At 49.8% G+C, this 27,323-nt stretch overlaps 2 protein-coding genes across 2 annotated transcripts in view; both read left to right on the forward strand.

Annotated features, from left to right (window-relative positions):
* Nucleotides 1-27,323, forward strand: part of ATG2A (autophagy related 2A) — a 233,144-nt gene that overhangs the window by 195,297 nt on the left and 10,524 nt on the right. The window lies entirely within an intron of this gene.
* CDC42BPG (CDC42 binding protein kinase gamma) overlaps nt 1-27,323 on the forward strand; it is a gene marked incomplete at both ends in the record, with an annotated part of 77,795 nt that overhangs the window by 29,756 nt on the left and 20,716 nt on the right. Inside the window, 18 exons of the mRNA XM_083374166.1 lie at nt 760-843; nt 2,454-2,549; nt 4,139-4,287; nt 5,105-5,198; nt 6,311-6,511; nt 8,510-8,758; nt 10,387-10,466; nt 11,544-11,659; nt 12,163-12,258; nt 14,088-14,209; nt 16,613-16,855; nt 17,891-18,001; nt 18,086-18,249; nt 20,045-20,126; nt 20,373-20,485; nt 21,402-21,510; nt 21,983-22,135; nt 26,062-26,146. Coding sequence (XP_083230292.1) covers nt 760-843; nt 2,454-2,549; nt 4,139-4,287; nt 5,105-5,198; nt 6,311-6,511; nt 8,510-8,758; nt 10,387-10,466; nt 11,544-11,659; nt 12,163-12,258; nt 14,088-14,209; nt 16,613-16,855; nt 17,891-18,001; nt 18,086-18,249; nt 20,045-20,126; nt 20,373-20,485; nt 21,402-21,510; nt 21,983-22,135; nt 26,062-26,146 — 2,347 coding nt within the window. The remainder of the gene's footprint in view (nt 1-759; nt 844-2,453; nt 2,550-4,138; nt 4,288-5,104; nt 5,199-6,310; nt 6,512-8,509; nt 8,759-10,386; nt 10,467-11,543; nt 11,660-12,162; nt 12,259-14,087; nt 14,210-16,612; nt 16,856-17,890; nt 18,002-18,085; nt 18,250-20,044; nt 20,127-20,372; nt 20,486-21,401; nt 21,511-21,982; nt 22,136-26,061; nt 26,147-27,323) is intronic.

Here is a 27,323-nt window from a genome sequence, read left to right on the forward strand (position 1 = left end):
ATGGGGGAACTATGGCCCCTTCATGACTCGTGGACTTCAACTCCCAGAATTCCTGAGCCAGCATGGGTTAACTATGGCCCCTTCATTACTTACGGACTTCAACTCCCAGAATTCCTGAGTCAGCATGGGGGAACTATGGCCCCTTCATGACTTGTGGACTTCAACTCCCAGAATTCCTGAGCCAGCATGGCAGAACTATGGTCCCCTTCATGACTGGTGGACTTCAACTCCCAGAATCCCTGAGCCAGCATGGCTCAGCTTGGAAACCTCTCCCTTTCCCCTCAGCATAGTTGGCTCAGGAATTCTGGGAGTTGAAGTCCACGAGTCATAAAAGAGCCAAGGTTGCCTACCCCCGGTCTAGTCTAATGAAGAGAAGGACCAGGTGTGACAAGATAGCCTTCTTCCAATATCTGAGGGGCTGCCCCAAAGAAGAGGGAGTCAAGCTATTCTCCAAAGCACCTGAGGGTAGGAGAAGAAGCAATGTATGGAAGCTAATCAAGGAGAGAAGCAACCTGGAACTAAGGAGAAACTTCCTGGCAGTCAGAACAATTAATCGGTGGAACAACTGGCTACCAGAAGTTGTGGGCACTCCAACACTTGAGGTCTTCAAAAAAAACACAATTATCCAGAATGGTATACGGTCTCCCGCTTGAGCACAGGGTTGGAGTAGATGACCTCCAAGGTCCCTCAGTTATTCTATGATTCTGCGTTCTTATTCTGCCCCCCCTTCCCCATCTCTGTCCTGCTTTCTCCCCCCAGGTGGCCGTCGTGCGGATGAGGCAGACAGAGAAAATTTACGCCATGAAGATCCTGCACAAATGGGAAATGCTGAAAAGAACCGAGGTGCCGATTCCCGTGCCATGAAATCCCCTCTGCCAAAGTTAAAAAAAGTGATCTCAACAAGTTAGGGTTAGACCTCAGATGGGAGACCACTAGGAGATCACAAAGCTAGCCCGGAAAAGCAACTGGAGAAAGGCAGGAGGAAAGCATTTTTCTGACATTGTCAAGAAAGTGACAGATATGGAATCTGCCTTTTTTTTGGATCCCCGGCTGCCCTCTAATTTTCATTTATTTATTTATTTATTTATTAATTTAATTTGTATACCGCCCTTCTCCCAAAGGACTCAGGGCGGTGAACAGGGCAATACATAATAAAAACAAGATACAAAAATTAAAAATTATTAAAAAGTAATTAAACAGCAATGCCCGTAATAAATTAGTACAGATTAAAAGTTAAGACCAATTTATAAAACCCAACCCCATCCCATCAGGCCAGGCCAGCTTGTTCAAAAAGGTGGGTTTTGAGATCGCGCCGGAAGGAGCGGAGATCAGGCGCCATCCGGAGCTCGACCAGAAGATGGTTCCATAAATCCGGCGCGCCCACAGAGAACGCCCTCCCCCTGGGGGCCACCAGTCGGCATTCTTTGACCGGTGGCACCCTGAGGAGGCCCTCTCTGTGGGAGCGCACTGGGCGGAGGGAAGTTGACGCCGGCCGCAGGTGCTCCCCAAGGTATTCCGGACCCATGCCATGAAGGGCTTTGTAGGTCATTACCAACACCTTGAATCTCACCCGGAAGACAACTGGAAGCCAATGCAGCTCGCGGAGCAAAGGTGTGACATGGGAGTGTCGGGAAACTCCCAACATAACTCTCGCGGCTGCATTCTGTAACAGTTGGAGCCTCCGAGTGGTCTTCAAGGGTAGCCCCATGTAGAGAGCGTTGCAGTAGTCAAGACGAGAGGTCACGAGCGCATGAGTGACCGTACATAAGGCATCCCAAAACACCTTCCTTCATTTCATAAACCCAGAAACTTTCTTAGCGATCAGGTGGGCCGTTTGGTGGTAGGGAGATGGGGAAAAGGGGACGTCAACCCCGCCATACAGACAACAAAGACCCGGCTTTTCTTCGAATTAAAAATTAAATTATTATAATTTCTTCCTTTGTGGTGAGCCATGCAGAGTTATCGGGAGTCAGCATATCAATTTAAATGATTATTGTGGGTAACGAACAGTTAGATTCACAATCGAAGACCGGCGAAAACTTAATAATTCAAGTCCTAACCACAGATCTAAAGAATTATTTTCATAATTAGGATTTATTAAGGTGATTTTATTAGCTTACTAAGGTTATTCATTAATTGCTTTCATATTAGTATTTTATATTTTGAAGTGCCCCAGCCAGTTTCCGATCAGCAAAGTCAATTGGGGAAGCTGACAGGGAAGGTTGCAAGTCACGTTCACGGGATCTCCCACTTGACTGTTCCACTTAACGACCGCATGACGACAAATCATCCTTGACTTACGACCACACTGACTTGCCGTCAAAATTCCAGTCCCAAATGTGGTCGTACGTTGAGGACTACCTGTAGGCTTTGTCTGCACCTGGATAGCAGAGGTTTAAGTTGTAAGCAGAGATTTGCACCCAGCACCACGTTTTGTACCTGTCTTTTTTCAGACGGCTTGTTTCCGAGAGGAACGCGACGTCCTCGTGCACGGAGATCGGCAGTGGATTACCACGTTGCATTACGCCTTCCAAGACGAGCACTACCTGGTAAGACGGGAGACATTTTCGAATCCTGTGGGGCAGGAAATTTTGAACTGGGTTTCTTCTCGGATGTCGGTCTGTTGGGAACTGGCATTGGTGGTTTTCCCTTTCTGGAATGGAGAATGGGGACGAAGTGATCAGAGAAAGGTGTTTTGTGCAATGGCTTCTGGCCCCATTTTGGCCTCTGAATTGGGTGTTTGCTTTGCAAACCTGATTTCCTCCATTCACATGACACCTTAAACCTAGCCCGGGTTCCAGGTTGCAGATTTTGGGTGTGGTGTGAATCAAGAATGTCGGGTGCCAATAGGTGTAGAAGCTGGTAAAAGTTTGGACCCCCTTTCAAAGCGGTGGAAGCTCTGATTGTTGCAACAGATTTGTTAGTGTTCAACTAAGAGGGATAATAAGGGTTTTTGATTTTTGTCCTTTTCAATTCACTTTTTTTAAAATGTTCTTGTCTAGTTTTCTTTCGTCTTTGTTCGATATTTTTTTTTCTTTTGGATTTTGCCTTTTAATCTTGTTTGAATATATATAAAAAAGTGCACTCAGCCAGTTGCTTGTATCTTGCAAGCATGGAGAATTAGCTATGAGGCTACATGTGAATGAGGGTGTTGCGCATGTGTGCACATGGAGGAAAATGAGGGCCAATGTCTTTCCATCCATGGTACATCCTCTCTCAAGCCCAACCCTTACAAATTAGGAGCATTTGTGGTGTTGCTGCTAAAAGAGCTGGAAAAATGGTGATTTCTCTGGAAAATTTCAGAAAAATCACCTGTCAGCTCTCTGCCCACGGATTATGACTGCCCAATTCTAGCATTCAACTCTTAAAAAGCGAGGTCTCTTGATGCCCTGCTCCCCAAAATGTGGTCTGTCTTCGAGTCAGTAAATCTAGAAACAATTGAATGTCATCTGGCTTAGCAGTTTGATTTGTAGCATCTTTCTTCACAATGGACTAGAAACCTGAAAAGGCCACTAGCTTCAGGTTCTGAGGTAACCAGGTAAACCTAAGGTGAATATGAGGGATTGGCAATGGCTGATTTTCCTCACCAACGTTTTTTTTCCAATCCGGGCAGCTTTAAGACAGGAGAGGGAAGGGGGGGGCACTCCAACTCCCAGAATTCCCTAGCCAGCTTTAAGACAGGTGGATTTCAACTCCCAGAATTCCCCAGCCAGCTTTAAGACAGGCGGACTTCAACTCCCACAATTCCCTAGCCAGCACAATTCTGGGAATTGAAGTCCACCTGTCTTAAAGCTTCCCAGTTTGAGAACACTATTCTACACTCTGACCCATGTGCAAATATTATCCCACAATTCTCTTGGCAGTGCAGGCTGAGGATGCTGGGCTTTGCAGTCCCACCAAAACATCCTGGGAAGCCACCATTATCTGAAAGTCAGGGAGGAAACGACTTCAGTTCATTCAGTTAATGGGGAGGCTTCTGTGTTCACCTCATCTTCCCCAACCTAAGGGAAGGGGTGAACTTCAGCTCCCAGAATTCTCAGCAAGCCCCTCGCTGACTGGGGGATTCTGGGAGTTGAAGTCCACCCTTGCAGAACGCAGGTTGGGAAGGGATGCTAGAGGTTGGTGGTTCTTTTGCCAGTATCTGGTGATGGATTACTACGCCGGAGGAGACCTACTCACCTTGCTGAGCAAGTTTGAGGACCGTCTGCCGGAAGAGATGGCCTGCTTCTACCTGGCGGAGATGGTGCTGGCCATCCATTCCCTCCACCGGCTCCAGTATGTCCACAGGTAAGCTTCTTCTACCTGTGAACCTTGGCCGGCGATTCGGAGGGTCCCTGGGATGGGTCAGAAGGCCACAAGGTGACTTGTGACTGCACACTTGCGCTTCACAGATTGTCCTTGAATTACCACAGTTTGTTTAGCGTAGTAGTAGTAGTAGTAGTAGTAGTAGTAGTAGTAGACTTTATTGTCATTTCAGCAATATACAGTACAGTACACAGTGAAACAAAACAACGTTTCCCCAGGACCAAGGTGCTACATCAGACGACACGAATCAAAAGAAGAACAGAACACAAACTACACATAACTCTAAAAACTTTTTTAAAACCCTACATAATTCAAGCATTTATAGTTCCAATTTCTTCGTGTTGAGAATTCTAATGGCTTGTAGGAAGAAACTGTTACACCATCTGGATGTCTGAGCGACCGCTCAAAGTTACAGCGGCACTGGAAAAAGTGGCTTATGACCGTTGTTCACACTTACAACTGGTCACGTGTTCAAAATTCAGACATTTTAGGTTTACTGAAAGTGAGGGAGAAAAGGCACACAGAGATGTTGGAACCACCGTTGTAGGTTTGTTGTCACCATATTTGCAGACCCCAACCCAAGGATCGCCCTGGCTGGGAATCCCTGATGTTAGATTGGAAAAAAAGCTGAGATGGCCAGCCGAAACTGACCAGCTTTCCTACTTTTTCCCTGCTTGGTCCATAAAAGCCCCCCTCCCCCCCACCTGGTCCTTTCCTGAGGGCCCCACATTATTCCAGTCCCCCATCCCTGCTTTTCTGAGGTCCCACGACTTACCAAGACTGGCCCTTCCCTCCACAGAGATATCAAGCCAGACAATATCCTGATTGACACCAGCGGGCACATCCGCCTGGCTGACTTTGGCTCCTGCCTTCGCCTGGCGCCGGATGGCACGGTGAGCTTGGCCGGGGGTTGGGTGGCGATCAGGGTCCTAGCCCTGATTGGGGAAGGCTGGCCTGGATGGTGATGGGGTAGATAGGGGACCCAGGCAGTGCACAAGGGTCAGCGCGAAGAGGGTCGGGTCTTTGCCAGTGTGTTGTGGGCACCAGCTTGGGTGGGAGCCAGCTCGTTTCCTGAAGATGCTTTGCTCAGCTGCATGCAGCACGTTTTGTTAAACTAACACCAAGTTTAGAGCATACCCAAGTTTAGAGTTAAACCAGGTTTAAAATTAAGCCAGGTTTAGAGCTAAGCCATTTCAGAATCGAGCCAGGTTTAGAGCTAAGCCAGGTTCAGAATTAAGCCAGGTTTAGCTAAACCAGGTTCAGAATTAAGCCAGGTTTAGAGCTAAGACAGGTTCAGAACTAAGCCAGATTTAGAGCTAAGCCAGATTTAGACCTAAGCCAGATTTAGACTTAAGCCAGGTTCAGTGTAAGCCAGGTTTAGAGCTAAGCTAGGGTTAGAGGTGAACCAGGTTTAGAGCTAAGCCCAGCTTAGCTCTAAACCTGATTTAGTACTAAACCAGGTTTAGAGTGAAGCCAGGTTTACAGAGTTAAGCTGGTTCTGAAAAAGAGCCAAATTTGGGGCCTACAGCGAGGGACGCAGCGAGGAGCGTGTTTGTGTGTCAAATGAGAACACACGTTGTGATGCTGTCATCAAGCAAACATGTGACTTATGTACGGGGCGTCAAATAGGCTGCAAATAAATAAGCATTTGTATAAAGCGACGTTTTTTCCAAACTTGGCCGCTTTAAGATGTGTGCACTTCGACTCCCAGAATTCCGTGCTGTCTGGGGAATTCTGGGAGTCAAAGTCCACCTTTCAAAAGTTGAAAAGAGCCTGAAAAGGCTAAAGCAGGGGTCTTCAAACTTGGCCCTTTTATGACTTGTGGACTTCAACTCCCAGAATTCCTCAGCCAGTCATGCTGGCTGAGGAATTCTGGGAGTTGAAGTCCACAAGTCATAAAAGGGCCATGTTTGAAGACCCCTGGGCTAAAGGGTCAGTTTGAAAGATGGCGGCACCTGAAGTGGGCCCTGCTTTGTCCTCCCCCTGCCCATCCCGCCCCCCCCAGGTGCAGTCTTCGGTGGCTGTGGGGACCCCCGATTACATCTCTCCAGAAATTCTACAAGCCATGGAGGACCGAAAGGGCAAATACGGCCCCGAGTGCGACTGGTGGTCTCTTGGGGTCTGCATGTACGAGCTGCTCTTTGGGGAGACCCCTTTCTATGCCGAGTCCCTGGTGGAGACGTACGGCAAGATCATGAACCACGAGGTAAGTCCTACCTGGCGGGGGGGGTGCGCGTAGGTGGGAAAAGCCGTAGGAGGCAGAGGGATGCACTTTATACGAGAGAGAAAAACTTTTAAAACCATTTTACAGGTAGCCTTCCCTTGAGCACAAAATTTCTGACAGTTTCTACACGAGGCAGTTGTTAAGTGAGTTTTGCCCCATTTTGCGACCTTTCTTGCTACCGTTGTTAAGTGAATCACTGCAGTGGTTAAGGTAGTAAGGCGGTCGTTAGGTGAATCTGGCTTCCCCCATTGGCTTTGCTCACCCGAAGGTTGCAAAAGGGGATCGCACAAATCCTGGGACACTGCAATTGTCACAAATACGAGTCAGTGGCCAAGCGTCTGCGACGGTCGTAAGCATGGAAAAGGGGCACAGGTCGCTTTTTTCTGTGCCGCTGTCACTTTGAAAGGGACGCGGTGTCTCAGTGGGTTAGGACGCTGAGCTTGTCGATCGGAAGGTCGGCAGTTTGGCGGGTCGAATCCCGAGTGCCGCATAACAGAGTGAGCGCCTGTTACTCGTCCCAGCTTCTGCCAACCTAGCAGTTCGAAAGCACATAAAAATGCAAGTAGAAAAATAGGGACCACTACGGTGGGAAGGTAACAGCGTTCCGTGCGCCTTTGGCGTCTAGTCATGCCGGCCACGTGACCACGGAGACGTCCTCGGACAAGCGCTGGCTCTTCGGCTTTGAAACGGAGATGAGCACTGGCCCCTAGAGTCAGAAACGACTAGCACGCATGTGCGGGGGAACCTTTACCTTTACCTGTCACTTTGAACCTGTCGGAGGACGGCCTGTGTCACCTGTTTGCAAGTGCCTATGCACACAAGATCCCAAAATGCTCCTTCGCCACTGGTTTCCTCCTGCACACAGTCTGGGAGACAAGACACAAGAGGAACGTGGATCAGGAGGAGCAGGAAGAGATACAGAGCGAAGGGATGGTCCTTCTTTCTTCAGATCTAGGACACAGGGAGTCAGACCGCTGGGGAGAGGCCGCTTGGCAGCCAGGAGGACTACAAAGCCCATCTTCCACTGGTCTGGCACAACAGCCTGATTTTGCACCCGTTCGGTCGCTGACGGACCTCGCTTTTTCGCCTGAGGCAAAACATTTAGGCAACTCCCTCCCTGAGTCAAATTAGCTGCCAGCCCCGGGTGTGAACGCTCCCATTTTCCCCTCCCAACGCAGCTTGGCTCGCTTTCACGAATCACCTCAAATGATCCCACTGCAGGGCCTTTGTTCTCCGGTCCAGTAGCGGCACAAAGTTACAGGTAGTTCTCAGCTTACGGCCACGATTGAGCCCAAATTTTCTGTTGCTGAGCCAAGGCAGTTGTTAAGGGGGTTTTGCCTGGTTTTACGACCTTTCTTGGCCACCGCTGTTAAGTGAATCACCGCAGATGCTAAGTTAGTCACTCGGTTGTTAAGTAAATCTGGCTTCCCGTTGACCTTGCTTGTCAGAAGGTCGCAAAAGGGGAATCACGTGAGTCTGGGAGACACTACAACCGTCGTAAGTATAAACCACTTGCCGAGCATCTGAATTTTGATGCTGTGGGGATGCTGCAACGGTCCTAAGGGTGAACACAGTCATAAGCCATTTTTTTTAGTGCCTTTGTAACTTTGAACGGTCACTGAACGAAGTGTTGTAAGTCAAGGACTAGCTGTAGTCCGTTCTTATTCATCGTCATAGAGTTGGAAGGGACCTCTGAGGTCTTCTAGTCCTAGCCGCTACTCAGGTAGGTTTTTGGTGGCTGAACATGCTCCTTCACTTCTGTTAAGGCAGAATGAATTCTAACAGCTGTGCAGCCCTCCTCCACTCCTTCGTAAACCCTGATTGTTGGTTTAATGATCTCAGTTACTCCAGGAATTTGGGTTTCCGGACTCCCCGGCAAAGCACAGCGCCCCCTATCGATGCCAGCTGCCAAAGGTAGCAGACAGACCCCCAAGATCTCCGCTCACCTTGCATCCCCCCTCCTTCTGTTTCCTCTTCCAGGACCACCTGCAGTTCCCCCCGGATATCACCGACGTCTCGGAGAGCGCCAAGGACCTGATCCGCAAACTCCTGTGCCGTCAAGAGGTCCGTCTGGGCCGAAAGGGCATCGAGGACTTCAAGTGCCACCCCTTCTTTGAAGGCATCAACTGGGAGGAGCTTCACAAGAGCCCGCCCCCCTTTGTCCCCGAGGTGACCAGCCCGGCCGACACCTCCAACTTCGATGTTGACGACGACACCCTGAAAGACGCGGTAACGGAAGCCTCCTGTCTCTCTGGGACGGGGCTGCGAGTCGGTGCTGAGGCCAAGCCCGCCCCCTCCCCCAGTGCTAGACTGGAGGGGGATGCAGGAAGACAGGCAGGGGCGCCCTAGCTGGCTGCAGACCCCGGAGGGCCAAAAAAAGCAAGACCCACCGAATATTTATTTTAAAAAATGTAGGACATTTAGCGCTCGGAGCAGAGTTTCCCAACCTTTTTTTTTTTTAAATCCCACTTATATCCCGCCCTTCTCTGAAGACTCAGGGCGGCTTACAATTTAAGAAGCACAAATCAATGTGCTTAGCAGTAGCCTTCATTCTATGTATATGCCTGCTTATTAGGGCTTTCACACACACACCCAAGCGGCATTTTTACAAAGTCAGCTTATTGCCCCCAACAATCTGGGTCCTCATTTTAACTACCTGGGAAGGATGGAAGGCTGAGTCAACCTTGAGCCTGGTGGGACTCGAACCTGCACTAATTTTATTTTATTTTATTTTATTTTAATCCCATTTATATCCCGCCCTTCTCCGAAGACTCAGGGCGGCTTACAAGCTTAGCAGTAGCCTTCATTCTATGTATATGCCTGCTTATTAGGGCTTTCACACATACCCCAAGCGGCATTATTACAAAGTCAGCTTAATTGCCCCCAACAATCTGGGTCCTCATTTTACCTACCTGGGAAGGATGGAAGGCTGAGTCAACCTTGAGCCTGGTGGGACTCGAACCTGCACTAATTGCAGGCAGCTGGTGTTACTTAAGGAGGCATTAGCCCACTGCTCCACCAAGGCTAAGCTTGACCTTAGCTGGCTGGGGAATTCTGGGAGTTGAAGTCCACGTGTCTTAAAGTGCTCAATTTTGGGAAACCTTAATGGAATGGAATGGAATAGAAAATAGAATAGAATATGGAATGGAATGGAATGGAATGGAATGGAATAGCATAATAGAATGGAAAGGAATGGAATGGAATGGAATGGAATAGAATAGAATAGAATAGAATAGAATAGAATAGAATAGAATAGAATAGAATAGAATAGAATAGAATAGAATAGAATAGAATAGAATTTAGAGTAGAATTTAGAATAGAATAGAATAGAATAGAGGAATGGAATGGAATAGAATAGAATAGAATAGAATAGAATAGAATAGAATAGAATAGAATAGAATAGAATAGAATAGAATAGAATAGAATAGAATAGACTTCACTTGTCAGATAGTCACAAAAGGGGATCATGGGACCCCGCAATACTGCAACCGTCATAAATATGAGTCAGTTGCCAAGCATCCAAATTTTGATTGCATGACCCTGGGGATGCTGCAACGATCATAAGTGTGAAAAATCATCCTAAGTCACCTTTTTCAGGGACGTTGTAACTTTGAATGGTCACTTAACGAACCGTTGTAATCCGAGGACTGCCTTTATATGTGTGTATGTGTATGTGAGTGCCAGAGAAAAGGCTCCTTCACTTAATCTTGAATACAGGCCCTGCAATGGCAGAGGAAGCCCCCGTGAGGTCATGACCCCCCTTCCGACTGCTTCTGACTTTGCGTACGCAGGAGGGAGGGGCATTTTGGGGAAAAATGGCGCCTGATCCTCCTCCTCCTCTGTTCCTGATTTTTTAGGAGATGCTTCCGCCGATCCCCCACGCCACGTTCTTGGCCCAGCACCTCCCCTTCGTTGGATTCACCTACATCTCCGGGATGTGAGTATGGCAGCCTTGCTCTGATTTGCAGCTTCGCTCCCAGGCGGCTGTTCCTGGAGCCTCCAGCTTCAGCAGCAAGCTACCTCAAAACTGCCATCAGCCAGCCAATAGGGAGCTGCAGTTGTCTCCTTTCTGCTTGGCTTCTGGGATGATCCGAGGAGAGATGTCAGGGTGACTTGATCTCTCTCAACCTGATGGGAATTTCTGATGCTTTCCATTAGTCTGATTTTTGCACCCGGAGGCTGCCGTATTCAAACAGCCAACTGTGCACGTACGAAGTGCTCCTGCACACGTGTTAAAAAGAGTTTCAGAGTGTTAGTCTGGGCTGGTGATCTGCTTCCCCAGTTCTTACAATGTTCGAAGTTTACAGCGCTGAAAAAAGCGACTTATGACCATGTTTCACCCTTACGACCGTCGCAGCGTGCCCAGGGTCACATGATCCAAATTTGGCCGCTTAGCCCCTGGTTCATATTTACGACGGTCGCAGTATCCCCCGGGGTCACCCGATCCCCTTCTGACACGCAAAGTCAGTGGGGAAGAAGATTCACTTAACAACCGTTGTCATTCAGAGGGAGGGTCTTCAGAACTGTGGCAAGAAAGGTCGTAAATTGGGGGCAAAACTCACTTAGCAACAGAAATTTGGGGCCCGGTTACGGTTGTAAGTCAAGGACGACCTGTGTTACAGCACAATATTGTGATTTTTTTTTCCTTTTCCTTTTTTTTTTTTTTTTTTTTTGCTGGAGTTTGAAAATTCCAGGCACCTTGACTGGCCTGACCTGTTTCCCAGCAAATTAAGTTTCCCTAAAACGAATTTACGGGAGCTGCATTATTTGGTAGCAAACCTGAACTTCAAGGGCGACTGATGTCGATAAGGTGTATTTTGGCGGGCGTGGGCCTGATCCCGGAAGGGGTGCCACAGCGCCCCTCCGGGGACCCACATATTTCCCATCCGTGCGCCCCGTATCTGCTTTTTCCGGCAAGGAAATCCGTTTTGCCGGCCCTTCGGTGAAGGTGGATTCTCGTGGTTTGCAAAGATCAAAGCTCTGAGCTCCGTGTCCCTGTGTCCCCCCCCAACAGAGCCTTCCCCGAGAGACCCCCGGTGTCTCCCCCCACCAGCTCCAGCATCAGCAGGCTTGAGAAAAAGATCCGTCAGCTGGAACAGGAGAAAGTGGACCTGAGTCGGAAACTGCAAGGTAGGCAACCCCCCCCCCGAGGAGGAGGAAGCATTCCTAGAAGCAGTGGCTGAGAAGGGACCTTAGAGGTCTTCTAGCCCAACCCCACCAATCGAGGTTTCCCAGCCTTATTGGCTCCTGGCGCTTGGAGGCAGTGCAATTTGGGAATCGGGTGAGCTGGGAATAAGAAAGCTAAGCGCAGACAGAGTGCCCACTCAGGCCGGTCACCCCACCCACTCGTGAGACTTGCAGCTGGTTTCTTTATTAAATGTATTTATACAGCCCACTGAATCGGGCTGAGCCCAAGACACAGGAACTGCATTTGCACAACACGTTAAGCTTGATTTATTTGGCCCTGCTTGGCGGGTGGGGCGGCTCCACCCCGCTGTGTTGGCTCATGGTTCAGGGCACGCCGCCAACCCCAAAAGGGATCGGGTGAGTAAATGCTATCCTAGCTGGACTGCTGCTATCCAGAAATCCATTAGGGACCTCTTTTACCATCTCATTGCCCTCGCCCTGCGCAGGTTCTCTGGCAAAATCTCCTTCCAAGACCTCGGCCAAAGACGCGGAGATCCGAAGTCTCCAAAATGAGGTGGCTACTTTGAAGAGACAGTTGACAGGTACCGGTCAAATAATATTTTTTTTGGGGGGGGGAAAAAAACAAGGCTCTTTCGGGATCATTTTACCACCCGGAATAATGAAAGGCAGCCTTTGATTGACCTTACCTAAGCTGAGAACGGGACGCAGTGGCTCAGTGGGTTAGGATGCTGAGCCTGTCGATCAGAAGGTGGGTAGTTTGGCGGGTCGAATCCCAAGTGCCGCGGAACAGAGTGAGCACCTGTTACCCGTCCCAGCTTCTGCCAACCTAGCAGTTCGAAAGCACGTAAAAATGCAAGTAGAAAAATAGGGACCACTACAGTGGGAAGGTAACAGCGTTCCGTGCGCCTTTGGTGTCTAGTCATGCTGGCCACATGACCACGGAGACGTCCTCGGACAAGCGCTGGCTCTTCGGCTTTGAAACGGAGATGAGCACCGGCCCCTAGAGTCGGAAACGACTAGCACGCATGTGCGGGGGAACCTTGACCTTTACCTTTAAGCTGAGAATTTTTTTAAAAAAGGGATTTGGTTTAGTTAGTGGTTGGATGGGAGACCACCAAGCGATCACAGGCTGGAGGAGAACTCAAAAAAATAAAAATTCAGCCCAGAAGAGCTTAGCAACAAACCGCTTCTGTACGTTTGGCGAGAAAATTCACAACAGATGCTGCTTTGGGTTCGACAAAAGTCAATCTTGACCTCAAGGTCCCGTTAGAGAAACGCCTTGGGAATTTTGACCATTTCCTCGGCTCTCAAACGGATGGAAGAAACAGCTTCATATTCCCTCTCTCTCTCGTTGCGGGGTGTCAGCGATGGCCCCGGCCTCCTCACGCAAACGACACAACTGCATACTTGCATCATGTCCTCCTCGACTTACAACCACAATGGAGCCCAAGATTTCCGTTGCTAAGCGAGACAACTGTTGAGTGAGTTTTGCCCCGTTTTACGACCTTTCTGCCCACCGTTGCTAAGCGAATCACTGCAGTTGTTAAATTAGTGACGTGGTTGTTAAGTGAATCCGGCTTCCCCCTGACATGGTCACCAAAGGTGACCCACGGGACACTGCATAGGTACATGCCAGTTGCCAAGCGTTCGAATTTTGATCACGTGACCCTGGGGAGGCTGCCGTGGTCGTAAGTGCGAACATCGATTGTAAGTCATTGTTTTAGTGGCATCGTCACTTCAAACGGCCGCTAAACTAATGGCTGTAAGTCGAGGACTAGTTGTGCCTGCATGCTCTGTGTAGGTTGGCCACTAAAAGGAAGATGTGAAGGATGTTAACGTTCTCTCTCTCTTTCTTTCCCTCTCTTGTTCATTTTCTCTTTTTCTTCTCTCCCTTTCTCTCTGTCCCTCCTTCTCTCTCTCTTTCCCTCTCTCTCTCTTTCTCTCTCTCTCTTTCTTTTTCTCCTTCTCTCTCTCCCTCCCTCTCTCCCTCACTTTCTCTTTGTCTCTCCCTCTCTCTGTTTCCCTCCTCTCTCCCTCCCTCTCTCCCTCCTTCTCTCCTTCTCTCTCTCTCTCTTTCTCTCTCTTTCTCTGTCTCTCCCTCCCTCTCTTTGTCTTTCTTTCTCTTTCTCTCTCTCCCTTCCTCTCTCCTTTCTCTCTTGCTTTCTCTTTCTCTCGCTTTCTCTTTCTTTTCTTTCTCTCTCTCCCTCCTTCTCTCTCCCTCTCTCTCCCCTCTTTCTTTTTTGCTTTCTCTCTCCCCCTCTCTGTTTCCCTCCTCTCTCTCCCTCTCTCCCTCCCTCCCTCTCTTTCTCTCTTTTTTTCTCTCTCTCTCCCTCCCTCCCTCTCTCTCTCTCTCTCTCTCTCTCTCTCTCTCTCTCTCTCTCTCTCTCTCTCTCTCTCTCCCACCTGGCAGAGAATCAGCTGGAGAATGACAAGATGCAGAAACAGTGTCACAATCGCGTTGCGCTGAGTCAGGTGAAGGCGTTGGAGGACCGTGTGTCGTTTCTGGAACAGGAGAAGACGGATGCTCTCCAGGTATCCGAACCAACCTTGGTCCCCCAGGGTGTTTCCCAGGCTGCAGTCAGGGCAATGAAATCAGACTGAAATATCCTGACAAATCGGGAGATTTAGTAAAGGATCGAAACAGTTAATGCCTGATCAGCCCCTGCAGAAAGCGGCAATATAGACTAACATGTTTCATTGTTTCAATTCTACTTTCACGCATAAACCAGGGTTTACCGGTTTTGGCAACTTTAGGATGCTGGTCTTCAACATCCAGAATTCTCCAGCCAGCCATGCTGTCTGGGACATTCTGGGCGTTGAATTCTCAGCGTCTTAAAAGTTGCCAAGTTGGACAAAACCAGGCATAAAATCATTTCATTTACTCAAAGTTTCTTTCTGATAAGCTGGACTGACCACTTGAGTTTCCTAATCAGCACGCTGAAACAGTCTAGACAGGATTTTGAAACTGACTAGATCACATTCCTGTTTCTATTCGGTTTTGAATTTGAACACGATGGGCCAAGTACTCAGAACTGGTGTGTGGGGGGGTGTCAAACCCAATCCCTGCTTTCCCCAAAGGAATCTTTCAGATTCTGTTTTTCTTAAAGTTAGTTGGCCACACAATGTAAAGACAGAGGCGTTCTTTCAAGGAAAGGCCGTGTCTCCTGGCAGGCATTTTTATTTAATTATTACATTAATACGCCACCCATTATAACTGATAAAGCGATTCTGGGCAGCTTACTAAATGGTAAACAGATTAAATTTAAAAACAGTTAAAATTAAGAAAAATAAGAACCAAAATCATGGGAATTGGACCCAGAAGCAAATTGGCAACACACCACTTTAAGGGGTCCCCAACCTGTGGGCCGCACCCACCACCGGGCCGTGGCCTCTTGGCCACCAGCCACGTGAATGGCTGGCCAATGCACGCACATGTACACACACTCCCCCCATTCTCGCTAGCCCTTGCCCAGTGTGGCATGGGCACTAGTCCCACCCCTAGCATCATGCGGGCGCTTGTACTGCTCCCAGCATCATGCGCGCACATGCATGCAACCACATGCCTGCCCCGGGCCGCCAACCTAGAAACATTGGGGCCCTCTGCCTTAAGGGCCTCCAGAACTGTCACACCACTGCATTCTGTACTAGTTGTAGCTCCAGAATAGTCTTCAAGGGTAGCCCCATATAGAGCGCACAGCAGTAATCCAGCTGAGTGATGACCAAAGGATTGAGTGACTGTGTGCATTTATTTATCGTATGGCACACGCACATCACATTTCAATAGAAACGCAAGGGATTAAAAATACAAAACATGAAGTATAAAATGTAAGATGTTACAAATTACGGATATCATGTCCAAATTACAGAGATAATTTTTGCTTCGTTGGTCACGGCCAGGAAATCGGCAAAGTCTCCATTAAAGACTCTGTTTTTTGGCACTCTGATCCTATATGTTGGATAGTTTGTTTTTTCGCCCTGCAGTCACAATTCAGCCATGGTGTCTATAGAGGGGTCTGCATATCTACCACGGCCAGTGCGAATTTGGTCCAGTTGTTGTCCATGTACCGCATGAGGCTGGTCAAATCCAGGTGGTTTTCATGCAAGGCAAACTTCAGCCTTGTGGGGGGCAATTTTCTATCTGCATCCAATTTGGACTCCTGATCCTGCTGTTCCTTACCCTGTGCTGTACCTGGACAGGCTGCAGAAGGTGCTCCAAAATCACAGTTGGCGCCTGAGGCCTGCGTGTTTCGCCACTTGGCGACCCAGATGGAGCCTTCTGGGGGGTCAAGTACTTGGGCCTGTTCTGTTCCAGCATACGACCAGCCCTGTTTGTGTGTCAGGGACAACCCCTTTTTCTTTTTTACAGTCAATAGGCTGGAAAAACCCAACCCAAATTTATTTACAGTTCAAACAAAAAAGCAGCAGAATACTTCCTTCAATAAATGAATCAAAATATCAAACAAGAGTCAACAAACAAGAGTCAAACAGAAGTAGCAAGAACAGACCAGGATTCCCTTAGAATGTCTCCAAACGGTTGCCTTCAGCAACCAGCCCCGCCCACACCTTCCCCTTTTCTTATCAGTCCCAAGGTGTGGCTTCTCACTGCCTTCTCCTCCTCTCACTGAGTTGCCTCATTGATTTTCTCTGCTCTGCTCTGCTGGATTGCCTTCTGCTTCTAGCGTCTCTGAACAGATTCAGCTGTGACTCCTCTGAGTCCGACACCTCCTCCTCACACAGCTGAGCCTCATGAGGAACACGACTGGAGGGGCCAGGCTGAGAGTCCTGCAGTGCATCAGAGCCTCCCTCTGACACCAAAGGCTCTCCAAACCCCTCCTCTTCCTCCTCCTCAGATTCCTCAGACTCAGCTGCTGGGAGCACAGGCTGACACTGAATCACAACAGGGCCAGCTGCTGATAGGACTTCTTCTCGTGGCAGGGACTGACCGAGCTGCAGGAGCAGCTACAGGCTCAGGCTTGGGAGCTGCAAGCGGAGCAGGAGCGCCACCGGGAGACGGCAGAGGAACTGCAGAGCGCCGAGGCCAAGTGCGGGGAGCTGCAGGCCCAGTTGCTGCGGCACTCGCGCCTGCTGCGGGAACGGCTGGAGGAGACGGAAGCTGCTGCCCGACGGGTGGAAGGGCTACGCAAGGAGCTGGCCCGCACTGAGAGTGGACGCAAGGAGGTACCTTCCTCTCTGCACACGCACACATGCACGCACGCACGCACACCACACACACACAAACGCACTCACGCATACACTTCTCACTGAGGTTCTTCCCAAGAGTCTGGCGTGCTGGTTCTGAATGATCAAAATGTCGACGCTTGGCAGCTGACTCATATTTATGACGGTTGCATTGCCCTAGGCCAGGAGTAGGCAACCTTGGCTCTTTTATGACTTGCGGATTTCAACTCTCAGAATTCCTCAGCCAGCATGGGGGAAACTTTGGCCCCTTCATGACTTGTGGACTTCAATTCCCAGAATTCCTGAGCCAGCATGGGGGAACTATGGCCCCCTCATGACTCATGGACTTCAATTCCCAGAATTCCTGAGCCAGCATGGCTCAGCTTGAAAACCTCTCCCTTTCCCCTCAGCGTGGCTGGCTCAGGAATTCTGGGAGTTGAAGTCCACAAGTCATAAAAGAGCCCAGGTTGCCCACCCCTGACCTAGGCAACCTTCTGACAAGCAAAGTCAATGAGGAAGCCAGATTCACTCCACAACTGTGCTACCAAGTTAACAACTGCAGTGATTCGCTTAACAACTGTGGCAAGAAAGGCCGTAAAATGGGGGCAAAGCTAATTTAAGAAACTGTCTCACTTAGCAACAGAAATTTGGGGCTCAGTTGTGCTCGTATGTCAAGGGCCACCTCTAGGTTCCTTTCCAGTGGGCGTCCCGTGTGCCTCGGCTGATAGTCTTGCCGGCCACATTTGTACGGAACTGTCTTTGGACAACGTTGGCTCCCTTGGCTAGGAGACAGAGATGCGCACAGCCCCTTCGGGTCAGAGATGACCAGACAGGGGAAATCTTCACCTTTTTTTCCCATTAAGGTGGGTGGACCACCCAGGTGCAGTCCTCTGCTCAGGCCCTCAGCTCAAGTAGGCATCCGGGAGCATCCCAGATTGCCTTCCGCGGCCTCTGGGCTGCAGGAATAGACAAGACGGTCCCCGCAAACCACCTTTCCCCCCTGGAAGACGAGAGACATCTCTTCTCTTCCCGCAGCTGGAGCTCCGGATGGAAAACCTGGTGGGCGAGGTGTCCAAGCAGCGAAAGGGACGGGAGAGAGCGGAGCAGCTAATGCGGAAGTTGAAAGAGGAGCTGGAGGAGCTGCGGGTAAGGGTATGCTGACATTGGAGGACCCTGTTCCTAACGGCAGCCTTTGCCGCTGCGCCGCATTGATTCGGGGCTCTCTCGCAGGCCAAGCCAAGCACGGGCCTCTTCCAGCGCTCCAGCTCCAGGAGACGTCCGGAGCCGTGCGGTGCGTGGACGGAGGAGCTGCAAGCCAAGGGGCGGCAGGTCGAGGCGCTGAGCAAGCAGGTGGCCCAACTGCAGGAGCAGCTGGAGAAGGCCAGGAGGCAGCGGTGAGCGGCAGAACCAGACGCTGCGTGAAGCGGGCGAGAAAAGAGAAGAGGCGTCCCAGGCTGACGACCGATTGCCGTTCGCAATCTTCCCGGTTGGCTTTCAATAAGCAAAGTCAAAGGGGAAAGCGGGATTCACTTAACGGCTGTGTGATTCTCTTAACCCACTGCGAAATCGAGTCTGGTCATGTGATGACTGAATGACCGACCACATGATTTAGAGATGGAAGTGGTGATCCCCACTGTCGAGGGTCTCTCCAACCATGGTAACTTGAAGACTTGTGGACTTCAACTCCCAGAATTCTCCAGCCAGCCACAAGTCATCCACTAGACATTCAGCCGTCTGAGACGGTATAGGTTCTCCTGCTTGAACAGGGGGCTGGACTAGAAGACCTCCAAGATCCCTTCCGGATTCTATTCTATTCTATTCTATTCTATTCTATTCTATTCTATTCTATTCTATTCTATTCCCATTCCATATTCTATTCTATTCTATTCTATTCTATTCTATTCTATTCTATTCTATTCTATTCTATTCTATTCTATTCTATTCTATATTCTATTCTATTCTATTCTATTCTATTCTATTCTATTCTATTCTATTCTATTCTATTCTATTCTATTCTATTCTATTCTATTCTATTCCAGTCCAGTCCAGTCCAGTCCTGTCCTGTCCTGTCCTGTTCTTCCATTATTCTATTCTATTCTATTCTATTCTATTCTATTCTATTCTATTCTATTCTATTCTATTCTATTCTATTCTATTCTATTCTATTCTATTCTATTCTAATTTCCATTGCATATTCTATTCTATTCTATTCTATTCTATTCTATTCTATTCTATTCTATTCTATTCTATTCTATTCTATTCTATTCTATTCTATTCCATTCCATTCCATTCCATTCCATTCCATTCCATTCCATTCCTATTCTATTCTATTCTATTCTATTCTATTCTATTCTATTCTATTCTATTCTATTCTATTCTATTCTATTCCATTCCATTCCATTCCATTCCATTCCATTTCTATTCTATTCTATTCTATTCTATTCTATTCTATTCTATTCTATTCTATTCTATTCTATTCTATTCTATTCTATTCTATTCTATTCTATTCCATATTCTATTCTATTCTATTCTATTCTATTCTATTCTATTCTATTCTATTCTATTCTATTCTATTCTATTCTATTCTATTCTATTCTATTCTATTCTATTCTATTCTATTCTATTCTAGTCCAGTCCAGTCCTGTCCTGTCCTGTCCTGTCCTGTCCTGTCCTGTTCTTCCATTATTCTATTCTATTCTATTCTATTCTATTCTATTCTATTCTATTCTATTCTATTCTATTCTATTCTATTCTATTCTATTCTATTCTATTCTATTCTATTCTATTCTATTCTATTCTAATTTCCATTGCATATTCTATTCTATTCTATTCTATTCTATTCTATTCTATTCTATTCTATTCTATTCTATTCTATTCTATTCTATTCTATTCTATTCTATTCTATTCTATTCTATTCCATTCCATTCCATTTCTATTCTATTCTATTCTATTCTATTCTATTCTATTCTATTCTATTCTATTCTATTCTATTCTATTCTATTCTATTCTATTCTATTCTATTCTATTCTATTCTATTCTTGTCCTGTCCTGTCCTGTCCTGTTCTGTTCTTCCATTATTCCATTCCATTCCATTCTACTCTATTGTCTTCAAGTTGCCAAAGTTGGAGATATTCTGGCCTTAAGTTGAAGCCTCCCCTTTACCATGATTATTATTATTTTTTGCCCTAGGTGCGAAAATACGGAGCCCAACAGAGGAGGCCAAGCGGCCCCTGGCAGTAGCTGCATCCCCCAGAGGCCTCCTGGTGACCAGGTAGACGTGCTTTACGGTTTCCCAAATTACCCACCTGTCCTCCCCCTCCCTTTTTCTCCAGGAGCACTTGCCTGGCACCTTGCTCCACAACAACAGCCCTGCGAGGAAGGCTGGGCTGAGAAAGTCTGATGGATCAGCCGAGCTGTTGTGACTGGGTGGGACATGAATGTAGATACCCCATTCCTGCTTTAGCCCCTTCCCCAGTGTACCCCCAATGGCTCTTTCAAAGGCTCTGATCTGCAACAGGTGGATTCTCGGGCTAATGACGCCTTGTACCCAGGACCAGGCAGCTGCACGTCCGAATCCCACAAAGCCGCCTTCACCAACTGGGAGATTCAGATCGCCGACATTTTGAAGTGGTGAGCGTCCCTCCAGAGTTCGAATTGGCAAGGCCGCCTCTGAGGATGAACAGAGCGCCTTTTCTTGTCTCGTCAATGACCCCAGCAACCTAGTGCAGCCTTTCCCCAACCTGGCGCCCTCCCTTCAAAGGACAAGACCTCCTTGAACCTTCTCCAGTGGAATTCTGGGATTTGTAGTCAGAACAAGCTTGAGAGAACGTCAGCTGGCGGAAATTATATACTGCTGAAAAAAATAAAGGGAACACTTAAACAACACAATGTACTGTATTTAATAGTAGGATGTCTTATCTTGTGTTCCCTTTCTTTTTTCGAGCAGTATATTTTTAGTTGCACAGTACCTTGTGGGGAAGGGACGCGGTGGCTCAGTGGGTTAGGACGCTGAGCTTGTCGATCACAAGGTCGGCAGTTTGGCGGGTCGAATCCCGAGTGCCGCGTAGCAGAGTGAGCGCCTGTTACTCGTCCCAGCTTCTGCCAACCTAGCAGTTCGAAAGCACGCAAAAATGCAAGTAGAAAAACAGGGACCACCCCGGTGGGAAGGTAACAGCGTTCCGTGCGCCTTTGGCGTCCAGTCATGCCGGCCACATGACCACGGAGACGTCCTCGGACAAGCGCCGGCTCTTCGGCTTTGAAACGGAGACGAGCACCGGCCCCTAGAGTCGGAAACGACTAGCACGCATGTGCGGGGGAACCTTTACCTTGACCTTATCTTGTGGGAATTAACTAAAGAGCAGTCCTGGACTTATGCCCGCAAACTGGGGCCAGAACTATGCTCACTAAGCAATGTGGTCGTTAAATGGGTGGGAACGGGGGGGGGAAAGGTGCAGGAGTGGGCAGCCAGGGGATGTTTTGCCCCTCGCACCCCCCCCCCGTGGATTCCCTTGACCTTCCCTGCCCTTTTGCCCCCCCCCTCCCCCAGGGTGAGCGAGGAGAAAGAGTCCAGGGGGCACCTGCAGGCCATGGCGACTCGCATGATAAACGAGATGGAGGGCCTGAAGCAGGCGGGGTCCCAGAGCCCCAAGACCCCGGTAAGAGAGCCCTGGGGGGAGGGGGGAGGGGCCCCCCTGTCACTCGAGGGGGTGTAAGAGGAAAGGGGGGGAATCAGATCAGGGGTCTTTGAGCCTGGCTCCTTCCCTTCCCTTCCTCCCTTCCTCCCTCCCTCCCTTCCTTCCTTCTTTCCTCCTTCTCTCCCTTTCTCCCTCCCTTCTTTCCTTCCCTCCCTCTCTTCTTCCTTCCTTCTTTTCTTTTTTTCCCTTTCCTTCTTTCCTCCCTCGGACCCTCCATGGAGGGAGGGTGGGGGGGCACCTGTTGGGCAAACCCTTTGCTGCCTGGCAACGCCTGGCAGTGCCAACTCCACCATTTCGCCCACCCTAAAGGTGCCAGCGTGGGCCAATCGTGGCCAGGTCCCCGTGCGAATCCCTTTTGCCCCCCCCAAGCCTGCCTCTTGCACGGTCCGCCCCCTCCCTGCGGACTGAGGCCCCCGCCCCTCTCGCCCTGCAGGACGCCGTGTGGAAAGCCCGGCGGCTGCAAAAGGTGGAGGCCTCGGCCAAGCTGGAGCTGCAGTCGGCCCTGGAGGCCGAGATCCGGGCCAAGCAGAGCGTCCAGACGGAGCTGGAGAGGCTGAAGGTGGCCCACCTGGGGCTGGAACGGTGGGTGGGCCCTTCTTTGCAGGGGCTGCCGGGCCTGGCCGATGTCCAGTGCCCCTCTGGGCTCTCGGCACGACGCTGGGATTCAGACACATACATGTACAGGCAGTCCTCGACTTACGACCGTTCATTTAGCGTCCGTCGTTTGACGGCGGGGACAAAAGCGACCTAGGGCCGTTTTCCACCTTTACGACCATCACAGCGCCCCCAGGGTCACGCCATCCAACTTTGAACCTTTGCCAACTGACTCGCATTTACTGTTAGGAATTTACTGTTAGGATAGGAGGGTGGGGAGGGAATCATTAACCGGCACTCAGTCTGGGCCTGTTAGGGGTCCTGACGGGACGGGGTTGGGGGAGGTGGTTACTGGTTCTGTGAATGTTGGGGTGGGGCTTCAAATCCCCACGACGATAGGGAATGGCAGCAGGTGGTTGCACGGACGGCCATATCAACATCTGGGATCGCGCCCCCGCTGTCTCCGAGTGGTGGCGCACTCCGACCCTCCGGTTAGCACCCTTTTCCCCAGGGATGAGGGTGATCAGGTCCCTGAGCTTAGGCTGGTGTATTTTAACGACAGATCCGTCGTTAACAAGGCTCCCCTCATTCATGATTTAATTGAGGAGGAATGTGCAGATCTGGTGTGCATTACGGAGACTTGGTTGGGCTTGGAGGGAGGGGTTCCTCTGACCGAGTTATGCCCTCCAGGTTTCCGTGTGCTACACCAGCCACGGGCTCAGGGCAGGGGTGGTGGGGTGGTGGTGGTTGTCCGGGAGACTTTATGCCCGCGGGAGACCTCCATTGTCCAGATGGCCGGGAGTGAATCCCTCCTCCTGAGATGTGGTCCTCGGGCTCAGTTGGGCTTGTTGCTTGCATACCTGGCGCCCGGCTGTGTGGCAACAGCCCTGCCTGAGCTGCTCGACACCCTCTCAGGGTTGGCGGTGGAGTTCCCCAGGCTTATAGTTCTGGGTGACTTCAACCTGCCTTCATTGGGAGGGTCGTCTGAGTTAGCTCGGGAGTTCATGGCCTCCATGACGGCCATGGGCCTGACCCAAGTTATTGAGGGCCCGACTCATGTGCGGGATCATACTCTTGACCTGGTGTTCCTGTCTGGACAGTGGTTGGATGATCTGGGAGGGGGTTCACCAACCATTGTTCCCCTGTCATGGTCAGATCATTATCTCCTGCGGCTGGTCTTCCGTTATGCCACCCCCCGCCGCTGGGCTGTGGAACCGACCAGGTGGTTCCGCCCCAGGTGCCTAATGGATCCGGAATGGTTCCAGATGGCGCTTGGGTCTATACCCATCACCCTTACCCACAGCCCAGTCGATGCCCTGGTGGATGCCTGGGAAAGGGCGGCCGCCGGGGCACTTGACTGTGTTGTACCCTTGTGACCTCTGACCCGGCGCAGATCCCGCTGGGCTCCGTGGTTCTCTGCAGAGCTCCGGGAGATGAAGCGTTGGAGACGGGGTCTAGAGAGCGGTTGGAGGTCCAGCCGATCCGAATCTGACCGATTGCAGCTAAGAACCTTTATAAGTTCTTATCTTGCGGCGATAAGGACGGCGAAGTCTAACTACTTCGCTGCCCTCATTGCGTCCGCAGTTAATCGCCCGGCCGCCCTGTTTAGGGTAACTCGCTCCCTCCTTAATCAGGAGGTGAGGGAGGATCCCTTACGGGGACGAGCCGAGGAGTTTAGTCATCATCTGGCGGACAAAATCGCTCAGATCTGGACCGGTCTGGACTCTGACTGGGCAGAGTCTGACGTGGAGGAATCGGACGGTCTTGAGCATGTTATCTGGACTGAGTTCGATCCTGTTTCCCCTGATGATGTGGACAGGATCATGGGGAGGCTGAGCACCACCACCTGTTTGTTGGATCCGTGCCCCTCCTGGCTGGTTTATGCGGCCAGGGAGGAGACATGAGGCTGGTTCCAGGCAGTAATAACTGCTTCTTTGAAAGAGGGTGTCTTCCCTGCCGCCTTGAAGGAGGCGGTGGTGAGACCCCTCCTCAAAAAGCCTGCCCTGGACCCGGCTGTTTTAAATAACTATCGTCCAGTCTCCAACCTTCGCTTTTTGGCGAAGGTTGTTGAGAGTGTGGTGGCCCATCAGCTTCCTCTGTTCCTGGAGGAAACTGATATCTGGACCCGTACCAGTCGAGTTTCAGGCCCGGATACAGCACGGAGACGGCATTGGTCGCGCTGGTGAATGATCTCTGGCGGGCTCGGGACAGGGGTTGTTCCTCTGTCCTGGTCCTATTAGGCTGAGGTGTTACCCCCCGTTGATAGGGCTCACAACTTGGGCGTCCTCCTGGATTCATGACTCAATTTTGAAGACCATATAGGAGCCGTGACCAGGGGGGCTTTTGCCCAGGTTCACCTGGTGCGCCAGTTGCGACCCTATCTGGACCAAGATGCCCTACGCACAGTCACTCATGCGCTCGTGACCTCCCGTTTAGACTACTGCAACGCTCTCTACATGGGGCTGCCCTTGAGGACCACTCGGAGGCTTCAGCTGGTGCAGAATGCAGCCGCACGAGTTGTGATGGGGGTTTCCCTTTACTCCCATGTAACACCTCTGCTCCGCGAGCTGCATTGGCTCCTGGTTGCCCTCCGGGTGAGATTCAAGGTGTTGGTAATGACCTATAGAGCCCTAAATGGCATGGGTCCGGGATATCTGAGGGAACACCTGCTGCCGGCATCAAGCTCTCTTCGTCCAGTGCGCTCCCACAGGGAGGGTCTTCTCAGGGTGCCACGGGTAAGAGATTGCTGGCGGAGAACACCCAGGGGTAGGGCCTTCTCAGTGGGTGCGCCTGCCCTCTGGAACCAGCTGCCTGTAGAGTTTAGGACTGCCCCCGACCTCCATTCTTTCCGCCGGGACCTGAAGATCTGGCTCTTCGAGCTCTCTGGCCCAGGCTGAGAATTTTAATTTTAGTTTTAGTTTTAATTTTAACTGGGGTTTTACTTATGCAGGGACGAATATAATTTTTTTTAATCTGTTTTTAACTTTTTTATTTTTGTTTTTAATCACCCTGTAAACCGCCCTGAGTCCTTCGGGAAAGGGCGGTATATAAATGTAATAAAATAAATAAAAAAATAAATTGTTGTGCAGAGGGCTCCTTGTGCTACCAAGGAGTTGCACAGACAAGGAAGGGTACTGAGAGTAGTAAGAGTCACACAGTAATCACAAGAGTACACTGAGTTGTGAAAACAGAAAAGTACTTTACTTTTGAGGTGGTGTAAAAACAAAAAATGCACGGTCAACGATAAACAGTCCAGGTCATACACAATAGCAACAGTCCAAGGAGTATTCCAAATACAAAGTCTTCTTACCAGTCCAGAGGTCAATACACAGTTATTCAGGTTTATCACAGTAGTAAACCAACAGTACAGCAAAACAGAAATAGTAGAGGGAGCAGTGAATTCAGAGAGATAGAAGCTACGTTCCTAGCTCCCTCTTATGGCCATGAGAACACTTACACACCCATTGGCCAATTAACATCTGAAAGTCACAACATCATGGTTTATATATTTTCAACCCAACTATGTAGGCTATCACCATATGCCTAACATTTATGACAGCCGCAGGGTTCCCCCTTTGCGATCTTCGGGCGAGCAGAGTCAGTGGGGAAGCCCACTTTGCTTAATTGCTGTGTAAACTAACTTAGCGACGGCGTTGGTTCGCTTAACAACCGCTTAACCAGAAAGGTCGTAAAAAGGGGGCGAAGGCCGCTGAACAACGGCCTCACTCAGCATTGGAAAATTTGGTCATTAGGTCGTAAGCTCCTACCTGTAGCGGGAGGAGGGAAAACTTGTCCGAGCGCCCTTCCAACACCTGGCCGAGAACTTCAGCGGGGCCCAGGGCAAGGGATGATGGGAGTTGGAGTCCCAGGGAACCCCTCCCCAAATAACCTTGCTCTCTTCTCTTTCCCCAAAGACAGTTGCAGGAGGCAGCACAGCAGAACCGGACTCTGCACCAGGAACTAGAGAAGACGAAAGGAGAGCTGAAGTCCCGCTCTCTGGAAGGTAAGGGGCCAGTCTGGATGGCCACTGGGTGCCCGCTCCGAGATCTCCCCCCCCTCGCCCAAGTTGGGTTTTCCCAGCCTCGCCTATTCATTGGTCTGCTGAGGGTCTTCGCAGCTTCCATTGGTAAGCGCCGAGGGTCCACTGAGCTGCCAAGCCATAAAGGTTGGGGAACCACTGCCCTAGGAGACGAGGTGGCCTCAGAGCATCTGCAGAGTGCTCTTCTCCACCGAGGATGTGGATTTGGATGGCCAGGCAGACGTGTCGCATTGTTAAAGGTATTAGCTGCATCAGAGGTCCCCAACCTTTTGGGCACCACCAGAGATCACCGGTTCCGTGGAGAGCGGTTTTCCCACGGACCGGAGGGTGGGTGGTTTTGTGTGCTGCCTGCATCCCGCGGATGGGGCTTTGCTTGTTCGTGTGGACCGATTGCTGGCATGCCACAGCCCGGTACCGTTCCACGGACCGGGAGTTGGGGGACTCCCAAGCTATATCATCGCACTGAAGCACTTCTGGCGAACCAGTGAAGTTTATCCAGAAAAGGGTTTCCTAAGGATATCCTTGTGGTACCCTATCCAAAATATTAACCAGGCCTAGCCCTGCGAGCTTTGGGGATCCAACCAGCTTAGGCAACTGCTCTTTCTGCTCAGACTTGACGGAACGAGTACTTGGACACAAATTACAAAAACAAACAAACATTGTCTTCGTTATAAAGAGACAATCTGGTCTGGTGCTTAAAGCAACAGGCTAGCAAATGGGGAGACCCTGAGTTCAAATCCTGCCTTAGTCATGAAAGCCGGCTGGGTGACTCTGAGCCAGTCTCTCAACCCAAGCTACCTCACAGGGTTGCTGTGGTAGGGGAAATAGGAGAATGAAGGTGCGTTCGGATATGTTTGCTGCCTTGAGTTACTTGTAAAAACAATAAAGCGGGATAGAAATCAATCCCTAAATAATAATCAAAATAACAGCACTTACTTTCATCGGCCAAGACGAGTCACGTTTCTTAAATTAAAATTAAATTACATTAAAATGGGGGTTGGCCATAGTAGTGAGCAAAAATAAAGTGGGAACTGAGGGGTACTCCTGCCCTTAAATATTTATTTCCTTTATTTTTACAAAGGGAATGCAGCTGGGAAGCGATTCCTTTCGTTCCAAGCAATTTAGCAAATGGAAAGACATT

The sequence above is a fragment of the Vipera ursinii genome (assembly GCF_947247035.1).
Source record: "Vipera ursinii genome assembly, chromosome: 15".
NCBI classification, from domain to species: domain Eukaryota; kingdom Metazoa; phylum Chordata; class Lepidosauria; order Squamata; family Viperidae; genus Vipera; species Vipera ursinii.